The 21738-nt window shown below is 42.0% G+C and overlaps 2 protein-coding genes across 2 annotated transcripts; both read left to right on the forward strand.

Moving 5' to 3' along the window:
* The first annotated feature begins 754 nt into the window (after positions 1–754).
* Positions 755–12605, forward strand: gmps (guanine monophosphate synthase). The gene is made up of 16 exons (XM_080890261.1): positions 755–994; positions 2336–2508; positions 2655–2769; positions 3117–3214; positions 3477–3580; positions 3843–4036; positions 4672–4837; positions 5501–5652; positions 5766–5939; positions 6261–6366; positions 6565–6680; positions 7343–7468; positions 8183–8298; positions 8392–8522; positions 10218–10390; positions 10572–12605. The coding sequence occupies exons 1-16, from the start codon at positions 968–970 to the stop codon at positions 10671–10673; spliced, it is 2073 nt and encodes a 690-aa protein (XP_080746387.1). The 5' UTR covers positions 755–967; the 3' UTR covers positions 10674–12605.
* Positions 12606–14872: 2267 nt separating this feature from the next.
* On the forward strand, positions 14873–20680 carry vmn2r1 (vomeronasal 2, receptor 1; the record flags this gene model as incomplete). The annotated part of the gene is made up of 14 exons (XM_080889613.1): positions 14873–15096; positions 15613–15904; positions 16010–16252; positions 16370–16564; positions 16674–16799; positions 16959–17143; positions 17521–17641; positions 17721–17948; positions 18041–18164; positions 18459–18619; positions 18722–18917; positions 19073–19320; positions 19454–19653; positions 19789–20680. 14 exons carry the CDS (start codon positions 14873–14875, stop codon positions 20102–20104), a joined length of 2859 nt encoding a protein of 952 aa, XP_080745739.1. The 3' UTR covers positions 20105–20680.
* Between the last annotated feature and the right edge of the window lie 1058 nt (positions 20681–21738).

Here is a 21738-nt window from a genome sequence, read left to right on the forward strand (position 1 = left end):
TGAATATACTGTAGTAATTCTCAGATTCACGCAATTTAAAATAGTCCAACTCCCCTTCTCAGGGATATTTAATGGCTATTTCGTTTTTCACTTAACACGTGACTGACCTTGTGATCTCCAAGAGCTGGATTTTTCTTTTTTCATCAAGCCTCCAGAAATAATACTTTAAAGTGTGGCAACCTTGAAGCATTCATTGCTTCTTCTTGTTGCCAAATGACTGAGAATCCAAACTGGGGACGGAGAGATGGCTACATAGCAGCAATTTCTGCAAGCAAGTTGGGCCTGGGTGGGTGCTGGTCTTTGAAGTATGCAATAATCTATAAGTATAGAAACTGTGGCCACTGCAACATTATTATTGGCGATATGAATGGAAACTGAATGAGTGAATGTAACTCTTAGTTTCTTCTTTAAGCTGCCTGAAAAATACATGGAAACAGTTTAATGTCACCCACACCTGGAACATCTAGTACAGTAGATGTGTTAAAGTACAGCGAGTTCCTCTCACATATTTGATGCTCCTGCCTGACAGAGACTGAGGTGTTATCACTGGAGCTACCTTATATTTCAGCATATACCATATAACTATTCCTGAAATTCACACTTTTGTCTGTTTTGACTGATAGACTCATTTTAAGTCCCCAAACAAACATATAGTAATGATAGGCTGAGGAACGAAATTTAGCTAGATGCCCAGCCCCCACGGGGGCCCTTCTCCCTTACTCTGGTTATTTAACTTTTCGCTCCACCCATGACATATTCGCGCTACATATTTACTTAGCCTGTTCCCACTATGAAAGTTATTTCCCGGCCAGAGGAGAGACTGTGACATCTTCAAACCAACAGCCCAATCTGCTTTTCCAACAGTAGTCGGCGTGCTGAGCCAGGAGCTAACCAGCAGCCCTCTCTCTGTGAGACCTGGGACAGCGAGGCGAAGGGGAGAGCTCATTCCACAACACGGCAGTCATCCATGGCTCTGTGCAACGGAGACAGCAAGGTCAGTTGAGCGGGAGATACCCGGGGCTCCAGTATAAGGTAGCCCTGGTGACTTAGTGCTAGGACCCAGGTTAGTGCTGTAGTCCTCCCCCCGGTTAATTTCGGCCTCTGTGTACCTCGGGGGGGGGAAAGTTAAGAGAGCATGCAACGTTATCAACAGTGCTGCTGAGGAGGAGCAGTGTGTGCCTGTTGCAGTGTTACATTAACATGTTGCTCATAGCTGCTAACAAGCCGGACGTGATAACTAATTGATGTTAAACCGTGAAAAAAAGGTTTCACTAATTTTCCCAGTAAACGGGGTTGCCCTTCTCTTATGGTGGACCCCCCAACCCCCAAGATACTTCAGCTCCAAGCACCGCGTGGGTTTTAGCATAGCTCCGCTAACCTAGCAGCTACTCACAGCACTGCTAACAGGCTAACGCTCGTTACTACTGTTTATTCCAGCGGTGCGCTAGCTCGCTACACTGATAAACTGTTAGCTAGCCGTGGCCGGGCGCTCACAGTTCGTAGTGACAGCACCGCAGAGCAAGAATGTTGTTTTACGATAGCGTCCGTGTTCTTTAAGTAACCGGAAATTGTGCTTGTGCTGAACTAATTTACCTCAAGCGGTAGCTGTCACACTCTTCGTGCTAACGTTCGTTAACTGTCAGTTTGCTAACATCGTCACGAAGCTAGTGTGTGAGCCAACTTGTGGTTTACCTGTCTAACAATTGCAGCGGCTTACAGCTGCCTTATCAGCTGATATGGTGAAGTTTGCACTGGAACCATAGTGTTTTCTCTCTCTCGTGATTACTCTTCTTCGGCCCATGTTATTACCGGTTGTGCTTTAAAGGTTAAAATTGGAGGTGAGGGGGGTACCCAGCAAGTTGTTTTCAGAAACATTTACGGCGGAAGTTTCCCACTGACCACGTGGGATAATGTTTGTCTAATGTGTACCCACTTCGGCTGTTTATAAAGAAAAAATTACTGAATTTAATTCACTGTAGACTGGATGGCACACTTCCCACAGAGCATGCATGCGTTTAAATAAATAACATTTGCATATAGATGAGTGCTGAGGATCAGAGTTTGAACTGCTTCAAATACTGAGATCTCAGTCTTGATAATGTCTAACTTGTGAGATTCATGTGATGGGCTGAATGGTTGCAGCACATTTCACAAAATTGCTGTCCATCTCTGTTTCAGCTCACATGGCAACAATTATGTTAGGCTTTATTGAGTCACAGCGCTGGAGGAGAGTAAACTCAAGAAGGAATTGAGTTACCTTCTGCTGTTAGACCACTAGAAAGCTAGTCACCTCACATGCAAATCTTCACTAATCTTTCTAAATGCGTGTCCACAGCTGGAGATCAGCAGCGCAGAGCAGAATGGGTCATGTGAAGGGGCGGTGGCGATCCTCGATGCCGGGGCGCAGTACGGGAAGGTGATTGACCGAAGAGTCAGAGAGCTGTGCGTACGCTCTGAAATCCTCCCTTTAGAGACCCCGGCCTTTGCTATCAGAGAACAGGGCTTCAGGTGAGCACATAAACGCATCTCTACTTGAGATGTTTTATTTCATGCCTGTCATCATGTTTAATCACACTACTGTGTCAATGTAGAAGCTTTGAAGTGCTTTATAATGCAGTTTTACATGATTGTTTTCTTTGTGTTTCATGCCTCAGGGCAATAATTATTTCAGGAGGTCCAGCGTCTGTGTATGCGGAAGATGCCCCCTGGTTCGACCCTGCCATATTCACTATAGGAAAGCCCGTCCTTGGGATTTGCTATGGGATGCAGGTATGCACACAATAAAATAAACTGTGATTGTATTCTTAAGAAAACCAAGTCTACTTCCACAAGGCTCTTGTCAAGAAAACATTTTTTACACAGATTGCCTCTAAGTAGCAACACGTTACTGTCACTCTGCTTGAACCAGCTCCTTAGCTCTCCCACACCAGCTGGGACTTCACCACCTTCTTCAAGAGTACTTTTACACTGGTGGAAGAGAAGAGTAATACTTACTCTCTTTTCCCAGTGAGACAAAAAAGTAACAAGTACATTACTTTACATTGCAGGCAGTTTTACACTCCCTGTAGCATATCTGTTTCCATTACTTACCTCTGGTGTGTGTGTGTGTGTTGCAGATGATGAATAAAGTTTTTGGAGGAACGGTACACAAAAAGAGTGTAAGGGAGGATGGAGTCTTCAGCATTGGACTAGACAACACTTGCTCCCTTTTTAGGTATTGTAATTTCTTGTAACTTGGATATGTAGTGCTTTGTTATGTTCTACGTACAGACCACATACATAGTTGTTGTCATGCTGATGTAAAGGGGCTATTACACAAATAATGAAGAGTCTAAGGTAGGGTGTAGTCTTTATTTCCCTTATATAAACAAAGTGCTGAAAACAGTAACATGCATAGTAGATTTAATGAATCGTGTGTGTGTGTGTGTGTGTGTGTGTGTGTGTGTGTGTGTGTGTGTGTGTGTTAAACCTATCAGAGGTCTTCAGAAGGAAGAAGTAGTCTTGCTGACCCATGGAGACAGTGTGGATAAAGTGGCAGATGGCTTTAAAGTGGTGGCCCAATCAGGGAACATCATTGCTGGTGAGCAGGACACAAGAAATGCGTCAATCCTGTTGAATATAATTCACAAGTATATTATGGTAAACTACAAAAGCAGCTTTATTTGGACTTTATGTTAAGTAAGCCTGAGGCTGTATCATATATATTTACATCTCACATAGCCTTTGAAGATGATGCTAATTTGTGTTCTGGGTAAAAGTGCTTTTCCCCGACATCTAAACTCTTGGTTTTTTCTTAAAGCTTACTAAATGAGCCCCTTAAAACATCTCTGTTTTCTCTTTAGGGATCGCTAACGAGCAGAAAAAGCTGTATGGGACGCAGTTTCATCCTGAGGTCGACCTGACGGAGCGAGGCATGGAGATGTTGCGTAACTTCGTGTTTGAGATTGCGGGCTGCACGAGTAACTTCACCGTTCAGAGCCGCCAACAGTCCTGCATCAGTGAGATCAGAGAAAAAGTAGACAAGTCGAAAGTGCTGGTGAGTGATGATTTGGGGGGGGGGAGACCAAAACTACTGAATATTTACTGTGGGAGATGATTTAACTAAAAGGCTGAAGCTAAAAAGCTGACAGTGAAGTGTGGTAGTCGCTCAGGAGGCAATGACAGTAGCAATGGTGGGAAGTTAAGTAGAACCAATTAAACTCTCAAATTAAACCCTGTTGCATCTGAAAAGAAGGTAGCCCACTCCCAGAGTGGCTTCAAACTGGGTTTCATCTCAGGGGAGGGTGAAGGCGATAATTGAGTGTGGAAAATGGGCTTAAAGTACTGATATTATGCTGTACAGTGTGTGGGATAGTTGGTAATATCTGTGACAATACTCTCATTCTGCTGTAGCGTGTTCCTGCAGCGAGTACAGCATTTTGGATCATTTCCAGGAGCAGGTTTAATCTTCTCTTTCTTAGGCTTAATATTTAACAGCCTGCCAACAGATGAAACACCAGATGTGTGTATGACTAATAAAACAAGAAGCCTAAATAAATATAAGCCACACGTTTGCAGATAATTAGTGGGTACTCTGAGTTGTGAAAATTGGGGCCAGGTGGTGAAGAATCAGATTTAATCTTTGCTCAGCTTTATCTCTGAGACACTGTTTCTTTCTGATGATACTCGCAGGTGCTGCTGAGTGGTGGAGTAGACTCAACAGTCTGCACAGCCCTCCTGAACAAAGCTCTGAACCAGGACCAGGTGATAGCAGTTCACATCGACAACGGCTTCATGAGGAAGAGAGAAAGTCAGAGCGTGGAGGAGGCCCTGACCAAGCTGGGAATCAAACTCAAAGGTAGGGATCCAAATTCTGCAGTTCTTAAGCGTGTACATGAGGTATTTATTTGAAATTCAATTTTATCACACGTTATTTTTATTTTTTTTCTGAATTAATTGCACTCTTTTAATACGTTCAGGTTCTTATTTTGAATAGTTTTCACTTTATGGAGTTACCCTTTCCAAAATGTTGTGACTAAAGCGCATATTTGTTTATTAAAAAAAGGCCAGCAGTCTTCTGTACCTGCTGCTGGCTGAACGGCTCTGTTTTCACCAGCTGCACAGATGCACAGATATTCATTACAGTGCACAGCGGTTACAAAGTTAAAAGATGGTTAAACTTTGACCTTCTTTGCTCACTGGAGTGACAAACCTTGGCTGCACAGCATAAGCCACTGCAAATAATAATTTTCAGACAACCATGGTGCCATCGTTGTGACCTGTCTGAAAACCGCTTACATCAGTAAACACAGGTGCATTCTGGGAAAACATTATCTGCCAAAGCCAGATCCCTTTCTCCTTGTTGCTTTATTATTTTGGTCACCCTCCTCCACCACACCAGTTTTATCCTATTCAGCTTTGTAGTTGAGTAAGAAAACCACAAGCTTACACCTGAGAGTGAAAGTAAAGTTGGGACTGAGTTTTTGTTTTGCTGTTAACCCTGTGGTTCGTCTTCCTTCAGTGGTAAATGCAGCGCACACCTTCTATAATGGAACAACAACTCTTCCCATCTCTGAGGAGGACAGGACGCCGCGGAAACGCATCAGTAAAACACTGAATATGACCACCAACCCTGAGGAGAAAAGGAAAATTATTGGAGACACATTTGTCAAAGTGAGGATAAGTTTGAGTACTTTATTGGAAAGTGTTATTTATTGATGGTGACATTTAAGTTCTTTTCTCTGCCACCGTACTGTTCTGACTGTATGAATTGTCCTACATCACAGGTGGCAAATGAAGTGATTGGAGAGATGAATCTGAAACCAGAAGAGGTTTTTCTGGCACAGGGTACCTTGAGGCCTGATCTTATTGAGAGCGCCTCTCACCTCGCCAGTGGTAAAGCAGAGGTCATCAAAACACACCACAACGACACTGAGCTCATCCGCAAACTCAGAGATGAGGTAAATCTAATTTCCCTAACCTTCTTAGCTAGCTACTTCAGTTTATAGCCATATTATTTGCAATGACGTAGATGCATGGTTCAAGGAGAGCTTTATTGGAGTTGAAATCATAATAAGAAGCACAAAACATTTACATCGCTTATGCTCCAGCTCACAACACTACTGACGCGTCTTTGTCTTATTAGCGTATTCATTGTCATGGATTATTTGCTGTTTGTTGTTATGTGCAGCCTCTTGTGAATGCACAGCTGTTTGACACCTAGCCGTAACGCTAGCCCGCTCACTGTGCATTGCTGATTCTTGTCTGTTGTAATCCTCCAGGGAAAAGTAATCGAACCGCTGAAAGATTTCCATAAAGATGAGGTGAGAGCACTGGGGAGAGAGCTTGGCCTGCCAGAAGAGATTGTGTCTCGGCATCCTTTCCCTGGCAAGTACATAAACTCACAGGCCTATAATGTGACTGTTCTGACTGAACTTTACAAAAGTGTAAATATAATTACTGAGTCACACTAGAAGCTTTGCAGCCTTCATTTGCTAAAAGTGTAAATATAATTACTGAGTCAGACACTCAAAGACTCACTTCCTTCATTTGCTCAAAGTGACGGTCATTCCACTTTTTCTCTAGGTCCTGGTTTGTCCATCAGAGTGATTTGTGCAGAGGAGCCTTACATCTGTAAGGATTTTGCTGAAACAAACAACATTCTCAAAATCATTACAGACTTCTCTGCAAGTGTCAAAAAGGTAAAGGAAATGCTGATGTACAGCGAAATCCCAGCAGTCTGATATCATTTGTCTGTATTATTATCATAATGCATCTTGTCACTGTTTTTACTTGTGAAGTTACAGATAACTGCAAGATGTCGCACACTAACTCAAATGTTGCGATGTGATAAGCTTGGATGGCAAACCTCCAAACATGCTTTGAGGAGATTGAACTAACACAGCAGATTGTATGCTCTATGTTTGCTCTGAAGCTTGCTGCTAATTTTACTGATAATCACTGGAAACACTCCTCAGCTAGTTTTATCACTTCAGTTGTTTTGGGCAATCGATAAAGTTTTATTTTCAGTTACAATTTTGGCTTCCAACAAATACATTTCCCCCCCAAATTCACTCCCAGCCATGTTGTGCTAGATACAGGTCAGTTCATACTCATGAATTTACACTTGTGGGTAAATAAAATCTCCTGACAGGGCTGATGGACATATTGTAAGCTCGTGAAGGAGGATATTGGTATGTCATTTGATGAAAGAGCAAGCAAAAATTTTGCAAAGTTTGAAATTGATAAAGTGTTGTTGAAAACTACTAGTCACATCGTCAGAGCTTCAGCGGTTTGTATATTGCCGGCTGCTGTCTTTCAGTTCCACACTTACAAGGTGCTTTTATTCCCGTCTCCTCTCCAGCCCCATGCCTTGCTGCAGAGAGTCAAGTCGTGCATATCAGATGAAGAGGAGGAGAAGCTCATGCAGATCACCAGCCTTCATTCACTCAATGCCTTCCTGCTGCCCATCAAAACTGTTGGTGTCCAGGTGAGACAGCTGATCAAATTACATACCGTTAAAGAAATAGGAAAAGACATTGGACAGAAACTGCTGGCATATGTTTTGGTCAGTAAGAAAATGTAAGTTTTATTGACAATTTGTGGATATTAATGTAAACATCTTTCCCATGTGATTTTGTAAAAATCTCATGTATTTATCTTTAGTCAAGATTAAGATAATGTGGAGAATCCAAGTGTTCTCAGGTCCAGTGAAAACTTGACAAAGTAGATGTTGCCAGCTGTTTGTCTGTTTCTGCGTTATAACTGTAATTAAGTGGTCAGCCACAGGACCAAGACACCCAAACAAAGAGTGTCAGATTCTCCGTTTTAGAGTCTTTCTCCCTGTCGTCTGTGGAGGGTGTGTCCTGTAGTTACCGTTAAATATGCCAAAAATGTTGAATTAGTCACCACTACTTTCCTCACCCACAACGCTGCAGTCAGACAGTGTGTAGGTGTCTGTTAGTACTTCCTGTCTGAAGCCAGAGGTTTAAATTTGCCCTCAACCTCAAAATGGGACAGACTGTGGGCAAACACTGGCAGCTTTTAGCGGCTTTTCTAAAAGTGGAAGCTGACAGGTTATTTAGAAACTTTTAGTTTTGTCACACGAAAACAAATTTTAACAAAATGCCTTTCATACTTTATAACATGTATGACACGTTGATTTTTGGCTAGATGGTAAGAATAAGAACATTTCCTGTCTCAGGGTGATTGCCGGTCCTACAGTTATGTGTGCGGTGTCACAAGTAAAGAATCTCCACACTGGGAATCGCTCATGTTCCTGGCCAGACTCATCCCTCGCATGTGCCATAACATCAATAGGTAAGTCATAAAATCAGGTTTCATTCGTCCACCCTCAGTGGACAACCGGGCAAAACACTTAGATTCATTCACGCCTCTCTTCTTTTTTTCCAGAGTTGTGTATGTATTTGGGTCTCATATGAAGGAGCCGCCAACAGACATTACTCCAACTTTCCTGACCACGGGTGTTCTGAGCACGCTCAGACAGGCTGACTTTGTAGCTCATTCTATTCTTAGAGAGTCTGGTAAGTGCACGCTTTCAAATGTTTAAAACCTCATCTATTTTAGAATATTTAAGACTGAAGATGAAGATTTAAAAGGGGAAAATACCCCAAACAAACATTGTTATCGCAAAGAAGAAAACAAATCAAATCAAGACAAGTAGTAGAGATGGTAGATTTATTCATTTAAAACAGGAAGCACATTCTCCAGGAAGAGATTACTCCTGTCAGGCTAGAAATGTTTCATTAAGGATAAAACAGTGTTGCATTGATTTGCAGTGATGCTTTCTGCCATACCAGCATACCATGTGACCATCATCAGATCTGCTGTGTAGTTCTACTGTTAAAGTAAAAGTTAAACTAGGCATGTTTACATTTTAGTTAACTGATATAAGAATTAAGACCAATTTTCAGAAAAACCTGTAACTAAATGAAATGACATTGTGTGTTAATAAAATATACAGGAAATAACTTTAGTTTTAGTCTTTATAATTCAAATTATTATTCAAATTGGGGACGTTCATAGCAACTAAGAAAGTAATTGCTAGGGGGGATAAAAACAAAACAAAAAAAGAGTCTAGTCTAAGGGTGTGTTTTCAAAGCTGTAGTTGGTTTCCTGTGGACAGAAAGAGGTGATGAGTTTGTAAACTTGTATTTTTTTCCTGTGGTTTGGTTGTTTTCACACAGCGAAAAGTGCAAGTGGACTCCAAGCAAACCAAAATGTGTCACAGAGAGAATGTTGAGTTCCCTCATTGGCCAGATGTGTCTGGGGTGGGAGCAACAAAAGTAGAAACAGGAAGAAGATGCTGTGAGAGAACGGAGAATTTACGTTCATTTCACGGTCTCCTGTACAGACCTTTGCACGTTTATAGTTCCTTCCCACATTGAGAATACAGAACAGGTGTAACAGTTACAAGTTTTTAGTTCAAAGGTGTAACAGTTACAAGTTTTTAGTTCAAACATGTAACGCACCGCTGGTAGTTGGTTCAGATCTTGGTCGGATCATGTTCACGACACGAACAAACCACTCTGGAGTCTGTTTGGAACTGCACCAAGACCACCTCCTCCAAATGGTCTCAGTGTGATGTTTTTGGTCTGAACCAGAGTATGATTTAGCATTAAACCAATGCTAAATATATAAAAGCATCACATAATATTAAAATATGACAAATTACAATAAACTATCCAGCCATTTTCTTTCGCTTATCTGAAGTTGGGTCGTGGGGGCAGCAAGTAGGGAAGCCCAGACCTCCCTCTTGTCAGTTGCCTCCTCCATCTTATCTGGGGAAACGTCAAGTAGTTCTCAGGCCAGCCAGTTGAAATAATCTCTCCAGGGACCTCCTCAGAATAGGATATTCCCAGCTGGAACACCTTACACAGGAGGTGACCACCTCAATAGGCTCTTCTTGATGTGGAGGAGTAGTAGGAGTAGCACCTCTACTCTCAGCGTCTCCTGAATCACCAAACTCTTCACTGTGTCGCTCAGGGAGAGCCCATCCACCCTTCAGAGGAACCTTATTTCTGCTGCTTGTTGCTATGAAAGCATTCTTTGTCCTTAAAAAAACAAAAAAACAAAACAAAAACCTTAATGGTGTTATCAAAACGATCAAGCCTAGATCAGCAGATTTACGGAGTTTGTCAACAACAATGCTCTGTCTTTTCTGCCAAGTTTTTGTTTCCTTTGGCTATTTTATGCTTAACATCTGTTTCTCCCTTCAGGCTATTCTGGGAAGATCAGCCAGATGCCGATCATCCTCACCCCCCTGCACTTTGACCGTGACCCACTGCAAAAGCAGCCATCATGCCGGCGCTCCGTGGTGATTCGTACCTTCATCACCAGCGACTTCATGACAGGAATCCCTGCTATGCCAGGCAACCATATCCCAGAGGAGGTATACCATCGTTAAACCTTTACAGCTAATATTTTTCTGCATATCTTACCTTCATGGCTCCTAATTCTGGTTTTCAGGATTGGAAATGAGTGATCCAGGAATTATTTAAATTCTCTTTATTTGTGTGTTTTTAAGAGTTTTTTTTTTTTTTTTTTTTTTTTTGTCTTGTCTGATTCATCAGGTGGTGCTGAAGATGGTAAATGAGATCAAGAAGATCCCAGGTATCTCCAGAGTCATGTATGATCTGACCTCCAAACCACCTGGCACCACAGAGTGGGAATAAAATGCAAACATGACATCACAGTGTAGAGAACACACACACACACACACACACACACCCAGTGCACAAACACAATAGATATCAGTGAGGGCTGGTGAACTGCTCTCCTTTTCTGTCCTTCCACCTTTATCCCCTCCCAATCTCCCTCTGCTACCTCCCCCATCTCTTCCCTTATCTTTAACATTCCCACGGAAGGCAGACTGTACTGTGACAGGCGCACACACAAAGCCACTACTGCTCTGCTCTCCCCACCACTCTACCCCGGTCTTAATATTTTTGGCGATAGGCATTGATAAATCTTGGTTATTGATAATATATTGTCTGTTTTTGTTTTATTTTTTAAAAACCTTCATGTACAACAGTGTATTTCCTCGCTACAGTGAAAAGGTAAATTGCTACTTCCAGGTGGCCAGAAGCTGTGAAAGTTCAGTGAGTGGACTTGGTGTTGTGCCTCAGGATGAATAAAACATGAAAGCAAGTAAACGGTAGTGTTATTAAAAGAAAACAGAAGGGGTGGGGGTTAAAAATCTATAGCCCTTTTTTTTTTTTTTTTTTTTTCTTCTTCAGATGTTTTTGTTAAATTCTTGTAGGTGAGAATGTTCTCGGCCTGAGACGATCTGATTTGTTCATTTCACTTCCTACCAAAGGTGGTGTGAACAGAAGTACAGCTGAACAGATGAGCTATGTGACCAATCAACATTAAAAAAAAAAAGAAAAATTGTTTGTTTTGCTTTGACATAAGTAGTTTGCTGTAGTGATCTGTAATGTTGTGGGCTCTTGACGAAGCTAACATCGTTGACGAGCTGCTGCTGTCGCCCCTGTGGGCAGCAGTCGACCCAAGAATAGCTTCAGTATACGGACTAATGTGCAGCTGTGGAGGAGGCCAATATGACGGATAACTTTGTACGTGCCTGTTCTGTTGTTTTACTTTGGGGTTTGTTTGTTTTTGTTTTTTTTGGTGTGACCTGACCTGGACTCTGAGGATATAACAGTTTCTCCTCATGCTGCAATATGTATGCTTTTTATGAAGAAGAAAAAGGCAAGAGGTCTAATAACTTATAACTACGGTAGAGTTTATAGCCACATTTTGTCGGTTGCTGGTGTCACCTCATCATGATTTTTGTTGCTCTTGTTGTGCGAGGGCAAAAACTTTTGCACATTTCGTTGTCAATCGCCCGTTCAAGCCTGGGTGCTTTATCAACATAACAAATCACACATCCAGTGGAAACTTCATCCCCGTACATCGTGTCACCCTTGTCGTGTCAAAGGTCCTCGCCCTCTGTTGCCATCTTTGACTAAAGTTCAGTGTTTCAGAAAGGCATTACTGCTTTTGTTTATCTGCGTTCTGTGCTGTCAGAGCGTTCGGCGTATCATAGTCTCTAGTCTCCAGTCGTTTAGACCTCAGTGAATGCGGCGCTCAGGTTTAACTGAGTTTTTAAAGTGTGTGGTATCACGTCAGAAGTGTCACTCGGATGTGGTGGTGCTCATGCCTCCAGAATTTTTTTTTTTTTTTTTTTTTTGGTGCCTCTCATCCCTCTTATACCCTTAACCTTTAGTGGCAAAGTACTCCTCATGCAAAATGAAAGGGGGAGAAAAAAAACCCAAACTTGTCTTAACTGCAGTGTCCTTCCCTCTGTTCTGCCTTTTTATACATCTGTGTTTATGTTACGTGTCTCCAATTTAAAACGAGAAAAACAAAAAACAATAGCTAATAATGGACATATGACTTTGTAGTTCAATTTGATTGAAATATCCATGAGATTAAGTTATGCAATTCTACATCCGATTATTATTTTTCTGTTTGTGTGTTTTTAGTCAACAATGCTCATTCTCCTTAGTAACGTGCCTCAAACCAAGCCACTGCATGCAGTTTCAACTATGACATTTGTACAATGGAAAACTGAGCTTTAATAAAGATCTCAATGTTGAAACTTACCACTTCTATGAAAAGCGTCTTATTTGTAACAATTTCTGTTTTGCCTTTCAGATTTCTGTATTCATTTTTAATTTACACAATTACCTTTAGTGGGTACACACCCAAAAAAAGCACTGATACATTTCTAATAAAAATGCAGTAAAACACTAATTGTTAACCCACAGAGATATAAAAGTCAACAGAATACTGTAATAAACAAAATTCTAGTTAATATTTTAAAATTAAAGTGGAAGTCTGCAGTTTATATTAACCCATCTTATTCCTAAAATCAGGCTTAATAAACATGACCTGCCAAAAGGCCCAGTTGGTCCACAAAGTGAAAATTGCTAAAAAAAAAAAAAAAAGAAGTGCAGTTTTAAAAAGTTTTTTTTCATAATAATCATCTAACTAAATAAATCTCAGGCAAAAGGATAATTTGCTGACAATTTCAAGGCCTTTGTATTTTCAGACATTACTCTGGCCTGCCAAACCAAAACAAGAATCCAAGCACCTGTTTGGATTCTTGCAGTTGCAAAGAATCCAAGCAAAAGCAGGTCTTTTATGACAGCAAAAGACCTGCTGTCGCTTATGACAGCAGGCAAAAACTCGAGTCATGTTTTTATAATGCACTTTTTACTCTTAAGGGCAACTTGAGATGCTCTTGATCGGTCTTGTAAATAGGTGGGTTATTTAATGTTAACATGCTCATTTACAACAAAAGAGCTGCAAAGTTATTGCTGGGCTGCATCAGGTTTGTGTTAACATGATCCCACAATCTTAAGAGTGAATATCCATGAAAATTCACCCCAAGGTCAAACCTTAGGACCAAATCACAGGACTTTGTGATCAATTGAGAACAGTGGACGCAGCATATCAGCTGCTCAGCACGGCGGTAGAGGAGTGATTTGGGCTTGTTTTGCAGCTACCTGAACCCCCCCCCCCTCAGTCTTTTAATCAACTTTAAATCAAATCTACAAAAGAATATCTGAAAAAGAGAAGGTGACTGTAAAGCTCAGTGAACTGAAGCAACATTTTACAGAACAGTGGCCCAAAATTCCTCCACAATGCTGATGATATAGAAAACGATCAGTACAACTTCTTGCTACTGAGGGTTGATCTAAAAGCTGCTGAGTCATGGTGGGATGTACAAACTTTTCACAGGAGTACATACAGTCCTATAAAGGCGTTCATTTCACATGACTACCTTATCTTTCGTCACATCTAAGTTTCTTCAAAATGAACAAATGTGCTTTTGAAACCTACACAGCACATTTGAAACATTTAATGTAAATAGTTACACACAATTGATTTCTTGCCGATCTCATCAGCATCATTCTGAAACAAATCACAAAGACCTAATCACACACTCCTGCTCCCACGCACAGACCCCTGAGGCCAAGTTTCATCATTCAACTGTAAATGCAACACAACCAAATATACGAGCTTTTAGATTGCTGCTTTCCTCACTTTAATATTACTTAATGTACTAACACAGACACACATAAAAGCTTTAGACTGTAATGGGCTTCAGTGTAATTTAGTTTTATTATGCACCTATTGTGCGCAGTCAACCATCGTTCCCTAACACGCGTCCCTCTGCGTGCCAGGGGTTCAGGTGTTTGCTGCTCCCCTCTGACTGAGAAACATGAGCAGACAAGCAGACAGTCACCCATCAACACACCCAGACCCGTACGCAGGGGACAAGGGACGCTTTAGAAACAGTCGCAGCGTTGTAGTATTGCATAGAGACTGTACAAGTTATCACATGCAGCTGCCAATTAACTCCTGGCCGGTGGCGGTTTATCTGCAGCACAGACTAATGAACTGCTTGGTATTTTCATACAGAGAGCGCAGAGATAAACGAAATTAAATGATGGGATGTTTCCAGGAGTTTGAGGCAGATGTGTTGATGTGTTTGTTTTTTTGTGAATCTTTGGTGGACCCAAAGTCCAGATTTTTTTCTTTAAAAGAGATTTAAACCTGTTTGCAGCCTTTGGATTTGAAGCACGCCTACTTTATTATTATTGTTACATTATTAATGACAAATTGGCATAAAGCTTGTGTGTTTAATCAAAATTTAAAAGGCCTTGTCCGTGTTTCATATTGAGAAAATACTGCTCATTTCAACTCGGGGCCCTCCTCTTCTCTTTTGCTCTGCTGAATCTGTAAGGTTGCCTCGTGCAGCACTTTTCCCCAGAGAGCAGATAAGACACCTGTCGAACATTTCTGCTTCCATTTGCTGTCTACAGCTACTAGAGCTCACAACCCCTGTCTGCGTCTACACAGCATGGACATCAAACTCTTTTTCCTTGGATTGTGTGCCCTTTTCTGCATCTTCAGACCTCTCTCGGCACAATCTACATGCAAGCTGAAGGCCAAGTTCAACCTGGGCGGCTATAAGGACGTAGAAAAGAAGACTGTCGTGGTTGGGGGAATGTTTCCTGTTCACAAGCGCGTTGCTTCCAACAAGGGCAACACTTCGAGTGTGCCTCTCTCCTCAGGCTGTGTGGGGTGAGTCGGGCATGTTTATGTCTTTTTTCATCATCGTTGCTATGCTGGGTTAGTCTTCTAGCTTAGGGCGCTGGTATTAAACAAACTAAAATTAAACTTGAAAACTTATTTAGGATCTTAAATGAATAAAGAAATTTTATTAAAGTATCCTAATTTTAGTACTTTCCTACCTGACAGTTTACTCCTGGGAGTCTTGGCTTCATAATTTTATAACAGAATCAAGACGGAGTAGTGTAACACCTCTGGGGCCAATTAATTACAGCAGGCCATATTATTATGGAGGCAGGCCTACAAAGTGTAGCACACAACAATAATCAACAAATTTATTAAGGGCTAGTTTAAATTATAATGTCACAAGACTAAAATGGTTTGCAATTAGTTGGTTTTCATGTATTGTCATTTTCTGCATACACTGAATACCTGTATTAACTGAAAGAAAGGTTCTTTCTTGCACTACTGTTTGTACTGGCTGATCTTTATTAATCTGCTGTTCCTTCGTCACTTATCATCCTGTAGGTTTAACTTTCGTACCTTCCGCTGGGCACAGACCATGTTGTTTGCCATCAAGGAAATTAATGCAAGGGACGACCTGCTTCCCAAAACTGACCTGGGTTACGTCATCTACGACTCCTGCTTCACCATCTCCAAGGCTGTGGAGGGCACCCTGACCTACCTGACAGGCCAAGACGAAGCTGTACCCAACTACCGCTGCGGCGATGGAGCGCCGCTGGCTGCTCTAGTGGGAGCCGGGGGCTCGGATCTGTCCATCGCGACTGCCAGGATCCTGGGACTTTATCATTTTCCGCAGGTAAGCCTGACACTCGTGTCAAAAAATTTGATAAAGTTAAGGAAAATGAACAAAGATAAAGAGTTCAGGCAAAAAGCAACAGTGTGTTCGTACTCTTGTCTTTAGGTCAGTTATTGTTCGACATGCTCTGCTCTGAAAAGTAAGTTCCAGTTCCCCACCTTCTTAAGGACCATTCCCAATGACGAGCACCAGTCTACGGCTATGGCCAAGATGGTGCTACACTTTGGTTGGACTTGGGTGGGCAGCATAGCTGCTGATGATGATTACGGCAAGTATGGCATCAAAGACTTCAAGGACCAGGTTGAGCAAGCTGGCGTCTGCATCTCCTTCTCTGAGACCTTGCCCAAGGTAGACAGATTTCAGTCAGTTTTGCCAGTCAATCTTTATTTCCCTAAACCAACTGTTAGTTCACACAGGGGTTTCATTTCTGCTAAAAAAATTTGTACTCTGATCTTTGGACTTTAGGTGCATTCCCCAGAGGCCATCCAGCGCATTGTTCAAACTGTAATTGACTCCACAGCCAAAATCATTGTGGTCTTTTCATCTGACGTGGACCTCAGTCCTCTCATCAGTGAGCTGCTCCGCAACAATGTGACCAACCGTACCTGGATCGCCAGCGAGGCCTGGATTACCTCCGCTCTCATCAGTCGGCCACCTGGGGTGAGCAAACAGCTGACTGATGACCAAAAGAAATCCAGAAAGTTTAAACCAGTCTGGACCAAATTTTAATGTTTGAGCTTAGCTTGATTATTTGAATGCTTCTATCCAGGTGAGCTCAATCCTTGCCGGCACCCTGGGTTTTGGGGTGAAGAGGGCTGACATCCCCGGTCTTCAGCATCATCTACTGAATCTGGACCCCTATGCAGACTTGCTCACTGAGGAATTCTGGGAGACGGTGTGTTTGTTAACCTTAGGAACTTGCAAACATCTACATGGTAGAATCAGTATTGCAATGATAATTAAACTGTGAATGATGAACCTTCAGTGAAAACACTGACAATTAAACAGATCCCCCACAAAATAACAATTTTGTGATTTTACTTTTGCCTTGCAGCTGTTTAACTGCACGTTGGACTACAGCAAAGCTATGAGAATGGCAAAACAGAGGGCCACGTACGTGAACGGCACACTGTCCAGGACAGTGACAGGATTGCCTGATGGGCTGTGTACCGGGCAGGAGTCTGTGGCACAACTCAACAACACGTACACTGACATCTCTCAGTTACGAATCACTTACAGGTCAGCTCACAATGCCACCGCTCAAAAAACAAACAACCAAAAACAGCAACTGATATATAACCATAACCCAGACAATTAAATGTGCTACTGTTGCAGCATACACTGAGAAAACTTTGTTGCTGTTGTCGCACAGTGCTCCTGAAAGCAATTTATAGTTATCTATTTTAGTTCTGTGTGTAAAGCCTCAGTAGCAGTGAGCCCTGTGTGAATCATTCACTCAGTGCAGTGTGTGCAGCTTTCCTGTGAACTGTTTCTACCACAGAAAATAGCTCCAAAGTAAGCAAGGTACTAATTCTGAAAAGGCACATTTGTCCTTTTGTTGTCTCGTTGTAGCAGGGTGGTAATGTTTATAATAATAAAGAAACTGTTTCACGCAGCGTGTACAAAGCTGTGTATGCTGTAGCCAACGCCCTGCACAACCTGGAGCACTGTGAACCCGGAAAAGGGCCGTTTGTCGGGAAAACATGTGCTGACATCAACAACTTTGAGCCGTGGCAGGTAAACGTGTGCAATAATGAGGTCACGTGTGTGCGTATTGTACTTTTGCTACTTAAACCTCAATTTTTCTCCTCCTTAGCTGATGTATTACGTGAAGAATGTGCGTTTCAAAATGCCAAACACAGGGGAGGAGATCTTCTTTAACGACGGAGATGTGGACGGCTTCTATGACATCATCAACTGGCAGGTCAATAATAATGGGGAGATATCTTATGTCACTGTGGGGAACTACAATGGCTCTGCAGCTCCAGAGAACAGGATGACCATAATGAACGACTCCATCGTGTGGAACAATGACATGTTGGAGGTCAGCGGTATAGCGATAAAGAAGAAGTTAGCATATGCTCCTTTTAGATTATGATTCGGTAGCTCATGTATTTCTGTTGCTATGTGTGAAAGCCTCCTCGGTCAGTGTGCAGTGAGAACTGTCAGCCGGGCACCAGGAAGGGGATTCGACAGGGAGAGCCGGTCTGCTGCTTTGACTGCATTCCCTGTGCTGACGGAGAGATCAGCAACACAACTGGTCAGTAAACAACAGGACCACATTTCTTAAATGGTACATGGGCTCTTTCTTCTACTCTACTTGAGTACTCAAAGCACTTTGTACAACTTGCCTCATTCACACATTCATGCTTTAAGTGCTTCCTATCTAACATTCACATTTAGAAATACACAGAATTACACTGCGTGTTACAGTCACTGTTGATAATTTAAAACTCAAGAATTTTGAAATAGACCCAACACCATTAGCACATGTAGATTATGGTAAACATGGTCCTGATGCCCTCGTATTACACTTGGCCTCCCTTTATCACAGATGCTCGTGAATGCATCCTTTGCACTGGCGATTTCTGGTCCAATGCGGCTCATGACGCCTGTGTACCAAAACTCATTGAGTTCCTGGCCTTTGGAGAACCACTGGGAATTACTCTTATTGCCATTTCTGCCTTTGGAGCTTTAGTCACCATCGCTGTCGGGGTGAGAAAAGCCAAACACAAAATTATACCTGAGAGAAGCTCCGATGTGGAGAGGAAACAAGCAAAAAAAAAAAAAGTTAAACTTCTTATTTTTTTCTCCCAGGTATTGTTTATTATGCACATTGGCACCCCTCTGGTGAAAGCCAACGATACACTGTTGAGTTTTTCACTGCTCTTCTCTCTGGTGGTGACCTTCCTCTGCTCCATCGTCTTCCTCGGAGAGCCACAACACTGGAGCTGCATGACCAGTCAAGTAGCCTTGGCTCTAGGATTCGCCCTCTGCCTTTCCTCCATAATTGGTTGGTGACCAACTGAAATCATTTTTTCCATTTTTTTTTATAGCTTACTTAACCTTTTTATGTGCCTTGATCCAGACAAAATAAAATCACTGAGATTTTCTCTATAAGGGGCAAAAAGGCAATCTGTGTGTTCACAGTAAACTTTTTTCTTTCAGGTAAGGCAGCAGTATTGATGCTGAGAGCCCAGGTGCTGAAAGCTGCCCGAGCCCGAGCAAGAGCTGCTGCCAAAGCTGCAAAAGCTGCTGCAAGAGCAGCTGCCGAAGCAGCGGCGAATGATGGCAGTCCTGATGTCATCGTAACCAACACTCTCCACAATGACACCAGTGCCCCTCCTATCCCTGAGGTCGACCGTCTCACCCGTGCTCACCAGAGGGCAATAGCTGCTGTAGCTACATTAATACAGGTAAACATAAATAATTCATCAGTGGGGGTAAACCTTAATCAGCTGTAAAATACGACATCTGTCCCTGACCTCTAAATGTTTGTAACATAAAACCATGTGGAAATATAGCGGACATTAACATCCTTCTTCCCAGGCTATAGCGTGCACAGTGTGGCTCATTGTCCTACCTCCACAACCCGTCAAGAACACCTCTGGTCAGAATATAAAGATCATTCTTGAGTGCGATCAAGGCTCAGTGGTTTTCATCTGTTGCATCTTTGCTTATGACATCCTGCTGGCTCTGCTGGCCTTTATCTTTGCCTTCATAGCTCGCAAACTGGAGGACTATGTCAGGTAGGTCACACAAGGAAAGTTAAGCATTAGCAATGCACACCCTAATTTTTCTTGTGGGGGAAATATTTCATAACACACAATGTCATTTATATATTCATCACATTAATTGTGTTCTCTTTTTAAACACTTTCACAGTGAGGCAAAATGTCTTACCTTCAGCATGCTGGTCTTCTTCATCGTGTGGATCTCTTTTGTCCCGGCTTACCTCAGCACCCGTGGCAAGTTCATGGTTGCCGTTCAGATTTTTGCCATCCTGGCTTCCAGCTTTGGCCTGCTAACCTGCATCTTCTTGCCTAAGTGCTACATCCTTTTGATCAAACCTGATCGCAATAAGGAGGAGCTGATGAAGCCCCGACCCAAACCTAAAGATGGAACCTCAACTGGGACGTCAGCGTCTCTCGCTACGACTGCAACTGAGGCTACAATTGCAACCACTGCTATCGATGACTAGTGGCGAAGTAATAACTAAAGTTAGCCACAAATGTAAAAATAATGTAGACAGAAGTTGTGCCACTGACTCAATGAACAGCTGTTGCTGCTAATTAGGCTTTCTAGTCATGTTGATCACATCATCATGCTTGTTCTATAATTAATGGGCAAAATATTTTATTCTGAAAAAGATATATATATTTCTTTTGGATCCACAAGTATTCATGCAAAATTATGTACGTGTCTAAATACCTAAATAGACTGAATGTGTGTACCTTCACATGCATTTCAATAAGTGATATATTAGATAGACCAAAAACAGCTATTTTGTAGATATAATAACAAGTTCAGGCTGTTACTGTAAAACCTCTTTGAATACCATTTTCAAACACTTTGCAATTTTTAAAAAGGAAATGCATACAAATAGCTTCGTGTAAAAAAACACAGAAATGCATGTATAGTGCACCTCTGCTGGATAATTTTATTACTCAATAATATAATAAATGTTATTATCATTACAATTATCATTATGTCATTATCATTATCATTTTTCTCCTTAAAGAGAAACATTATTATTATTTTTGTAGATTTTTTTTTTTATATATTATGCTAGATAACTTTAATAAAAAGTGGATCAGATGCCTTGGAGTTGGCCTCCTGTGTTGTCTTCCGCAGTACAAATGAGTTTGTGATGAATGTTACTGGCGCACTATCAGCCTTGCATAGTGCCAAGTACCTCAGTATCCATGTGTGGGGCACTGAGTCATACACTTTGTTGAAGTCAATCCAAGCAGTGCTTAGGTTGGTCTGCCTGGTCTTAGAGCCCTGGTGTACTGCTCTATCAACCAGGAGCTGGTGCAATAACCCTCTCACATTATTTCTAATGCCTTTCTGAGTTGTGCTCATTGTAGCTCTCTTCACGACAGCACAGACACAGGTTGGTTCTTTGAAACGGGCGTTTATTACTTGGGCTTTCTCGCCTCAGCTTCACCATCGCCAATACGCCATGAGAACTGGTCACGAGTGAACATTACAAACCAATTAGCAACTTTACAGTACACATATCAAGTCCAAACACAAATAAAAACATTTCTCAAATGACAAATACCTCGTTGACTGCTTGTCCTGAAAAGAGGTCCTTAAGTCCTTGTGTTGCTTTTACTTTTAATAAACTTTTAGCTCAACACGCTTCATGAAAGACATCTGCTCTCGCAGTCCATGAAAAGTCTCTTGTACTCTCGTTAAGGATATTCTCACGAGACACTAGCTCTTACACTTTACACATGCAAATTTCAAATAAAGACATCAGTGTTGTGGAGAGGCAGGTAAATGCCTGGTAGTTTGATGCCATTGTGACCTTGTGGGGCTCCTTCATGATTAGGATTGTTTTGCCATTCAGTGTCATGGTCCTCCAGTGCTGGCTCACCCTATTCTCTCTCTATCCCTCCACTCTTCATCTTCTATCTCTGTGTATAGCTGTGCGTGTGTGTGTCCAGCACACCTGTGCTGATAAACTCACCTGTTGAAAATCCTGTGATCACCTGGTCACTACTTAGGAGTCTTGTTGGCTACTCTTGCCTCAGTCTGTGCTGTGCTTTTCTTAGATTTCCACCTTACCTGTTCTGTTCCCCTCTGTGCAGGACTCGGGGATCCTTC

The sequence above is a fragment of the Rhamphochromis sp. 'chilingali' genome, assembly GCF_963969265.1.
Source record: "Rhamphochromis sp. 'chilingali' genome assembly, chromosome: 8".
NCBI lineage: Eukaryota > Metazoa > Chordata > Actinopteri > Cichliformes > Cichlidae > Rhamphochromis > Rhamphochromis sp. 'chilingali'.